This window comes from Hypomesus transpacificus, chromosome 6, assembly GCF_021917145.1.
Source record: "Hypomesus transpacificus isolate Combined female chromosome 6, fHypTra1, whole genome shotgun sequence".
Taxonomy (NCBI): Eukaryota; Metazoa; Chordata; class Actinopteri; order Osmeriformes; family Osmeridae; genus Hypomesus; species Hypomesus transpacificus.
In genome coordinates this window covers 2,012,211-2,020,996 of record NC_061065.1, presented here as the reverse complement: position 1 = coordinate 2,020,996, position 8,786 = coordinate 2,012,211, and the positions used below count along the sequence as shown (strand labels likewise).

At 44.3% G+C, this 8,786-nt stretch overlaps 2 protein-coding genes across 3 annotated transcripts; both read right to left on the bottom strand.

Annotated features, from left to right (window-relative positions):
- Positions 1–79: 79 nt before the first annotated feature.
- On the bottom strand, positions 80–4,724 carry LOC124468392 (sodium-dependent glucose transporter 1-like). 2 transcript variants are annotated; one of them, XM_047021068.1, is made up of 4 exons: positions 3,921–4,724; positions 3,241–3,409; positions 2,871–2,987; positions 80–2,781 (listed from the first exon to the last, which is right to left on the bottom strand). In XM_047021068.1, exons 1-4 carry the CDS (start codon positions 4,200–4,202, stop codon positions 1,451–1,453), a joined length of 1,899 nt encoding a protein of 632 aa, XP_046877024.1. In that variant the 5' UTR covers positions 4,203–4,724; the 3' UTR covers positions 80–1,450. The 2 variants fall into 2 exon arrangements, with proteins under 2 accessions (XP_046877024.1, XP_046877025.1); XM_047021069.1 differs by having other exon boundaries at positions 3,902–3,985.
- A 647-nt stretch (positions 4,725–5,371) lies between these two features.
- LOC124468394 (sodium-dependent glucose transporter 1-like) lies at positions 5,372–8,509 on the bottom strand. The gene is made up of 4 exons (XM_047021070.1): positions 8,219–8,509; positions 7,407–7,575; positions 6,895–7,011; positions 5,372–6,805 (listed from the first exon to the last, which is right to left on the bottom strand). The coding sequence occupies exons 1-4, from the start codon at positions 8,474–8,476 to the stop codon at positions 5,781–5,783; spliced, it is 1,569 nt and encodes a 522-aa protein (XP_046877026.1). The 5' UTR covers positions 8,477–8,509; the 3' UTR covers positions 5,372–5,780.
- Between the last annotated feature and the right edge of the window lie 277 nt (positions 8,510–8,786).

The window sequence follows — 8,786 nt, the reverse complement described above, 5'->3', positions numbered from 1 at the left end:
GGGGGGGGGCTCCCTTGGGGGGGGGGGGGGGGGGGCTCCCTTGGGGGGGCTTTATCAAGGGTTGGTGTTTTTGTTCTCATTCACTGCCGTCTTCATTAGCTGCTATTGGTTGTGAGTGAAGCTGATGTCTTCAGATGATTTATGTGGAGGTCGTCTTGTCTGTGTCATCTGCCATTACCTGCAGCCTGATCGAATACTAAGACTGCGCTGTAGCAGTTTGTAAAAAACGCAAGACTTGAAAGTCTGAATGTCGTTTGATGAGATCCTAGTAATTCTGGATGAAATGAACCACTGATTGACTCTATTTGTTTTTTTTATATCAAATACACTCTTTTGTAAATAGTGACTGTACAGCAGATCTCCCTGTGTATCAGCAGTGGAGAATTGAAATCAAGTTGTCATAATGCATTCTGTTTCAGGGTGCCATACATTTCTAGATTTGTTTGTTTCAGCCTTGATTGTATTTCTGTCTGTTAAGGCGTCCTTTCATCCTAGGGCATCGACAGCAGCCATTTGAGGGAAGATGCAGAGTATTCATTTTAATTTTCACTTCTGGGACTGTTGCAATACTGTGTGATAATTTATGGCAAGGATATATTTTATTTCATTGTGCATAATGTTTTGTATACATCTTTCAGTTTTAGTGTACTCTAACACTGTTACCCAAAATCTACTCACCTACTATTTCTCACTCAACTGTAAACAGGATATGTGTATTTGTACAAATGTAAAATAGATGAAGGAATTGTTTTTTGTTTGTTTTTAATGGACATTGCTGTGGGTGAAGGTTTGAGATTGATATAATAAAACTCAATGTATCAAAATGCAAGTATGAATCTATTTGTTTTTCCTCACTTAAGATCCAAAGGTTTTAATTTATTGAAAAAGAAGATAATTACATCAATGGAAGTACAGCAACAAATTTCATCACAATGCATTACATAGAAAACATTAGTTGGAAAATATATTTTTATTTTCTATTTTACCAAAAAAGTGCAAAAACAAATATCCATTCCATACCAGGTCTCGAACTCAAAATCAACTATAGATAATGCACTAATTTGTTTGAAACAAAAAATGAAAAGTAAAATGTCTTCAAGGTTTATCACGGTATTGCTATTATTTTTTATAATTCACGTTAATGTTTACAAAATACATTTTCAAGTCTGCAAAATATACAGCCAAATAACTGTACCAGGCTGCATCAGTAGATGGCTTTCTAAGAGTGAATGACCCACAGGCCAAAGGATCAAATATAATTTCAGTAACAACATTCAGTGCAAGAGAGGACGGAACAAACAAGGAAAGCTAAGGATACATTGAAAACAAACACTATCGCCAAGTACATCGTGTTTATAGAAATGTTTCTCTGTAGACAAAGCTAGCTTAGGACACAGTAACATCTTCACAGCACTCAGGTCCACCGGGGGAGTCCCCGCCTTGCCAGGTCTTAGTCTCTCTTCTCTCTTTCCAGAGAGAGCAGTAGTTTCCGTCTGGGTGATTCTCCCAGAAGGGGAAGGTGGTCTGAGAAGGAGGACCCTCCAGAGTGTTGAGGGGACTGGGTTTTGGAGAGTGCCGAGGGGAAGAGAGGGCTGGTGTCCCCTGACATCCCAGCACCCCCGTCAGGGGGCGAGGAGAAGGGCTTCTTAGGAGAGTTCAGAAGACCTGCCTCGTCCATCTCAATCACCTCAAAGTCTGCGTCGTTCCACTGGTCGGCCTCGTCCTCCTGCTCCTCCTCCTCGTCGGCTCTCGAGTCGAGCAGCGCTTGCCGATACTCCCCGTCGTCTGCCTCCGGACGCCCCTTGACGTTGGGTCTCCGACTCGGTCCGCTGGGCGTGGTGGCCAACTTGTACATGACCGGGAAGAGGATGGAGGTGATGGTGGAGGTGAGCAGAGCCAGGTACATGAGCAGGGGGTGATCCCCCGTGATCCTCCCCAGCAGGAAGCCCAGGAGAGCGGGCAGCACCATCTCCCCCAGGGCCGCGCCCACCACAAACACGGCGGCCGAGCGGCCAGTCACTGTGGTGTACTGTTCCACCCAGGAGATTCCACTGGGGAAGGTGGTGGACATGGAGATACCATAAAGCCCTGTGCAGATCCAGAGGACCAGCTGCACGTTGTTGAAGAATGTGAGTAGCAGGGAGGACAGCATGCAGCCCAACAGACTCAGCAGGATCATGGTGCCTGGGTGCATGCAGGTCGCAAAGAAGATAGCCATGCCCCGGCCAGCTGCAAACATCCCCCAGAATAAAGAGTTAAGGCCCGCGGCCTGAGACTGCTCCATGTGGGCGTAATCCTTGGCGAAGGTGAAGATGAAGGAGCCGTAGGCAACCTCAGCTCCCACGTACCAGAAGAAGAACCAGAAGAGCATGATGATGAGAGCGTTGTGGCTCTTGGACACCAGAGGCTTAGCTGCTTGCGTCTGGGACTTGTCACGAGAAGGTGAGCAGCAGGTGTAGATGAAGAAGAAGAGGAGGGAAACCAGGAAGAGGAAGGACCCGATCACGACGTAGGCCCACATGGACCGGAGGGTGACGGTCCAGCTTTGGATCACGGAGAGAAGCGCTGAGGAGAGGGAGGCTTCGGAGACCAGGTTGGTTACGGGTGGGGAGGTTACCATGGCTATCGCGCTGATGTTTTTGTGCGGAACCAGGTCTGTTCCGAAAATCAGCTTAGCGATGATGGGCGACGCGAAAGCCCCAATAGCGAAGCTGAAGTGGAGAGCTTGCATGTGGGGTCCAGCTTGCTTACGCCACGTGTTCAAGATGAGGACATTCCCACCTGTTGGAGAGAAAAGCAGAACCACTCTTTAACTGACAACAATCGCCACTTAAAACTGTTATTTACAACAAGCTGTTTAATGTTCTTACCTGTGTCTAAAATACCCATAGTGGTTCCGATACCACACATCATGATAGTGAGAATAGCAGCCTTTTTACAGAAAGGGATGGCACACATCCCAAACGCTGTGACCAACATGGAGAATCCTGAATGGGAAAACAAAGGATTATAATAATACCCTTTTTTTCATCATGTGCTTTTCATTTCCTCAAAGCACTACAAGATTGAATAAACACGTAACATACAACAAGCATGCCAACAAGCTGAAAAGCTTAAACACAAAAGAACCAACATACAGCAGTAGTCAGGCATACCATGCCACACACTTACATATTAAACTGTACAGGGTTCAAGTTGGTACATTTACCACAGGGGTCTCTTGATATATTATAGTCTTACCCAACATCAAATGAGGGTTCAAGTGGTCAAAGAGAATCCCTCCAAATAAGGAGCCACCAATGTACCCTGAAGCACGGCCTACAAAAATGTAGGAGATGTTACTGATGTCCTGGTTGACGTTGATGGCCAGGTCCTCAAAGGTGGGGCCCACAACAGAAATGCTCATACCCTGGAACAGACCAGTAAACAGGAAAACAGAGGAACAATGTTTAAGAAGATATATTTTCGTTTTCACTTGGTCCCATGTATTTGCTTTAGAAAAATGTAAGGACCCATGTATTTTATGGTTTGACATTTCATAAGCTATAAGTCATTAAAAGTGTATTATATATCATTCCGCCAGAGCTGAGACCCATGAACTTGTAGAGCCAGTTATACTGCAATGGTAACAGGATGCAAATCCTGCTCAGCCACGATGTAGATGGCAAATAAGAAATCAATGATAGCCAAACGCATGAACAGACATGGACAACTGCAGAACAGTATATCTATCAATTACCAACCTGTGTAAAAGAGGATGGACTTCCTAAAACATCGGAGAACGTGCTTTCAGAAATTGATACGCACAGAGACAGAACATTTATGTTCTACACCAAATAGCCTTCGACTGTATCGTCAATAAAACTGACAACGTGATTGCTACTGTAAATGAAAGACGTACGATCTGGATTCATATTTACCAGTCCAAGGAAGGATGCACACAGCGCCAAGGTAACCATCCAGCGGCTGCAGTTTCCCAAAGAACTGTCGCTGCCAGCTCTGTCGATAATTTCGACTCCATCGAAACCTTGGTTTTTCCTCCGCTTCCCTGCTTTTAGAACACTCTTCAGACCCCGCCGAATGTCTTTCCTCTTGTCAAAAAGAGTATCTTCCTGGTCGTCGTTTTCATCTTCATCTGTCATTCTAGCGAAACGTACATGCTTCTTTTTGACAACGGTCTCTCGGGGGGACGAGGCCGACATACCTGTCAAATTACGGCTAACGCTGGACAGGTTGGCGAAGTAGCCTAAACAAATTCGTGCAACTCACTGTGGTGTATTATTCGTGAATGACACCTCAAAATGACCGTGCTGAACACCGTGCTTATTCATTAATTCTATCCATCCATCCATCCATTTTTGAAGGTCGGATAGCAAGAGAGGAGAACCTCGGCTAATGGTAAAGATACTCCATATGTCAAGCGTATAATGATGAGGCGCTCAGCTGACGACGCGTCAATTTGCAGGAAGTAGTCATAGGATTGAGATTGCCAGAACAGCGACCTCTGTCGTCCTCGAAAATTTTTGATTTGGATAGCTGGCTAGTCTAGTTGTTAAAAATAGGCTACTGTCAAGTTATATTGACTATTTGGAGAATGTCAACTTTGATGCAATCATATCACATTCTAAACACAGAAAATAACACACATGATGGCAGGACAGATCCTTTGCATGTTACGGTGTTTTGGATGAAATGACCAAAGGGGTTAGCATGTGTGTTTTTGGATAAAATGACTAAAGGGGTTAGCATGTGTGTTTTGGATGAAATGACCAAAGGGGTTAGCATGTGTGTTTTGGATGAAATGACCTAAGGGGTTAGCAAGTGTGTTTTGGATAAAATGACCAAAAGGGGCGGTATGTTTGTTTTGGTGGAAATGACCAAAGGGGTTAGTATGTGTGTTTTGGTGGAAATGACCAAAGGGGTTAATGTGTGTGTGTTTTGGATGAAATGACCAAAGGGGTTAGCATGTGTGTTTTGGATAAAATGACCAAACGGGTTAGCATGTGTGTTTTGGATTAAATGACCAAAGGGGTTAGCATGTGTGTTTTGGATGAAATGACCAAAGGGGTTAGTATGTGTGTTTTTGGATAAAATTACCAAAGGGGTTAATCATCTATATGTGACTTAGTTAAGTGATCCTTGAGTGCTCGAATGTTTTAGTGTATGAATAATCAGCAATCTAAAGTGTACATTAAAACATTGTCAATTTTGCGTTCAATAGTTTGAATACTCTCATATTCTGTGAGCACATACCCTCTACATCATAGGAAAAGAAACACGATACAACATTAGAATACCTAAAATGAACTTTGAAATGAGGCGAACAGACGGATCTCATTGTCAATGGTTAACTTAATTTAATGGTCTGGTGTGTCACTGATTAATGAAAATATGGTTGAGATGATGATCGTAAGATATAGGTAAATCATTTCATTGGTTTAGACAGTGTTTTGAACAAAATACTCCCTAACCTAGAGTCTAATCACAATATTCAGACTTGCGGATTACTTCTTACAAATCGCTTTCACGGTAAAAATATTACATTGTGCTGACAAAATCGTGTTTGCCAAAGACACAATGGCACTGACGCTAAACACTGTCCAGAATTCTGTTCTTGCTCACTTCTACATTGAGTAAAATCGCAACCTATCTACCAAGCATCAGAGATAGATCACTTCTGGGACTGTTAATACTGTGTTATAATTGTTTACGACAAGAGCCTCTGCAATTTTAATTGACCTGTTGTTTAATTCCACTGGTTGGCCTCCTCTTTCTTCTCTTCATCCGGCCCCTGAGTCTAGCTGTGCTTGGCAGTAGTCATTCTCAGCCTTGGTCTGGTTCTTGACACTGCGTTTTCTGCTTGAGCCAGTGGCCAACTTGTACATGATGGGGAAGAGGATGGCGGTGATGATGGCTGTGACCAGGGTCAGGTACATGAGCAGGGGATAATCCCGGATGTTCGTCCCCAGCAGGAAGCCCAGGAGAGCGGGCAGCACCATCTCCCCCAGGGCCCCGCCCACCACAAACACGGCGGCCGAGCGGCCAGTCACTGTGGTGTACTGTTCCACCCAGGAGATTCCACTGGGGAAGGTGGTGGACATGGAGATACCGTAAAGCCCTGTGCAGATCCAGAGGACCAGCTGCACGTTGTTGAAGAATGTGAGTAGCAGGGAGGACAGCATGCAGCCCAACAGACTCAGCAGGATCAGGGTGCCTGGGTGCATGCAGGTCGCAAAGAAGATAGCCATGCCCCGGCCAGCTGCAAACATCCCCCAGAATAAAGAGTTAAGGACCGCGGCCTGAGACTGCTCCATGTGGGCGTAATCCTTGGCGAAGGTGAAGATGAAGGAGCCGTAGGCAACCTCAGCTCCCACGTACCAGAAGAGGAACCAGAAGAGCAGGATGATGAGAGCGTTGTGGTGCTTGGACACCCGAGGCTCAGTTGCTTGCGTCTGGAGCTTGTCACGAGACATGGTGCTCCGGCAGTACATAGTAAAGAAGAGGAGGGAAACAAGGAAGATGAAGGACCCGATAACGACATAGGACCACAAGGATTTGAGGTCGGTGGTCCAGCTTTGGGTTTCGTAGAGAAAGTTCAGGGGGGTTTCGGAGACCCGGTCGATTAAGGGCGGGGAGGTTACCAAGGCTACCGTGCTGATGTTTTTGTGCGGGATCCGGTCGGTTCCGAAAATCAGTTTGGCGATGATGGGCGACGCGAAAGCCCCAACAGCGAAGTTGAAGTGGAATGCTTGCATGTGGGGTCCAGCTTGCTTACGCCACGTGTTCAGGATGAGGACATTCCCACCTGTCCGAGAGAAAAGCAGAACCACTCTTTAACTGACAACAATCGCCACTTAAAACTGTTATTTATAACAAGCTGTTTAATGTTCTTACCTGTGTCTAAAATACCCATAGTGGCTCCGATACCGGACATCATGAAAGTGAGAATAGCAGCTTTCTTACAGAAAGGGATGGCACACGTGCCAATTCCTGTGACCAACATGGAGAATCCTGGAGGGAAACGCACAGGAAACGATGAACACTTGGTTTGTACCGTTTCCAGTAAGAATGTCCTCCATGTTGGGACGGTTGTTGTTGCACCACGGACTGTATTCGGTGTGACACCGGTCATGCTTCCTCGGGCTCAAGCATATGTGTTATGTGAGTTGCATAGTAAAGCAAGTGTATGCAACTAGATCTGTGTTAATCGTCCTTTCTGTATGAAACAATGAGCAGAATGAAACACTCCAGTCACCAATGTTTAACGAGGAAGCTTTTCTAAAGTCAATACAGAAAAGTTTTAAATAGCAATACCATGTCACACACTGTTGTGATTAAACTGTTCAGGGTTAGAGTCAGTGGGTCTGATACTACAACAGGGGTCTCTAGGTATAATATAGTCTCACCCAACAGCAAATGAGGGTTCAAGTATTCAAAGAGAATCCCTCCAAATAAGGAGCCACCAGAGTACCCAGCAGCACGCCCTACAAAAATGTAGGAGATGTTACTGATGTCCTGGTTGACATTGATGGCCAGGTCCTCAAAGGTGGGGCCCACAACAGAAATGCTCATGCCCTGGAACAGACCACATAGAAAAACGTCATGAAACACAGTCTTAAGGCAGGCAGAGGGATAAAGCTATTAGGGGTGTAACGATACACTCAGCTCACGATACAATATGTATCACGACATTGGGTGTACGATACAATATGTATCACGTTATTTAGATTTTTGTTTAAAATGAAACTGAAATTCAATTAAGTTTTATTTCCAAAACATTAAACATTTTCAGTAACTTTCTTTGTTGTACATACTGTACAATTTAGTGAACTCAGTTCAAGCGATTTCTGTGAATGCACACATGAAGCAGGTGCAGAGTAGGTCGCGTGCTGGTAGCTCAACCAATAGGATCAAACGGACTTCATATTGTAAAAATATTGCCATTACTCTACGATACATGTTGTACAATTTTTGTATTGAGATATATTGTTCCACGATATATTGTTACACCCCTGAAAGCCATGAATACGTATTCACGTACTTGTGTATTGCTCCAATAACTTAATTATTAAAGAGGAGGCCATTTATTTAAATCAAACGTCAATTGACGTTTCCTTACATGAGCACCAGCACCCTTCCACTGGATACATCAATAAGACAGACGTGAAGATTGATGTTTTACGGGAGAAAGATATACGATGTTTGTCAACATATTTACCAGTCCCAGGGAGGACAAACAGAGCGCCAATGTGACCATCCAGCGGCTGCAGGTTCCCGAAGAACTGTCGTTGGCTGCTCTGTCTATAACTTCGACCGCCTCAAATGCTGGGTTCAAACTACTTTGACTTGCGTTCTGAACAATTGTCGCGTCTTTCCCCTTGTCAACTTCCTCTTTGTCGTTGTTAGCATCTACATCCTTAATTTCTTCTTCATCATCATTGATGTTTACGGGTTCTTGAGCAATTGAGACAGACATACCTGTCAAGTTATGCCTGACGCTGGAGAGATCGCTAAAGGCTTCGTGCAATTTAGTGTGGTGTGGCTTTAGCACCAAAGATCCTCTGTTTTAGTCACTTATTAATCCGCTCCTTCCTCCAGTCGGTTGGAATAGTAATGTAATAGTAATAATAATGTTCTCTTTGATTTTATTTCAATTTAATGTTTTTGTTTTGACATAATTCTGCACGGTCTACATTTGGGGATTACAATGCAAATAGAGCTCAATTAAATATTGGTTCCTTAGATCATCCTTGATATTTCAAGAACAGATTCAATTAAGTGATTAG

Coding starts and splice junctions, on each gene's coding strand:
- LOC124468392 (XM_047021068.1), bottom strand. CDS start 4,202: ATGTCGGCCTCGTCCCCCCGAGAGACCGTTGTCAAAAAGAAGCATGTA. Junction 3,410..3,920: donor GTGCATCCTTCCTTGGACTG/GTAAATATGAAT, acceptor GGTCTGTTCCAG/GGTATGAGCATTTCTGTTGT. Junction 2,782..2,870: donor TATGGGTATTTTAGACACAG/GTAAGAACATTA, acceptor TCTCTCCAACAG/GTGGGAATGTCCTCATCTTG.
- LOC124468394 (XM_047021070.1), bottom strand. CDS start 8,476: ATGTCTGTCTCAATTGCTCAAGAACCCGTAAACATCAATGATGATGAA. Junction 7,576..8,218: donor GTTTGTCCTCCCTGGGACTG/GTAAATATGTTG, acceptor GGTCTGTTCCAG/GGCATGAGCATTTCTGTTGT. Junction 7,012..7,406: donor GAACCCTCATTTGCTGTTGG/GTGAGACTATAT, acceptor GTTTCCCTCCAG/GATTCTCCATGTTGGTCACA.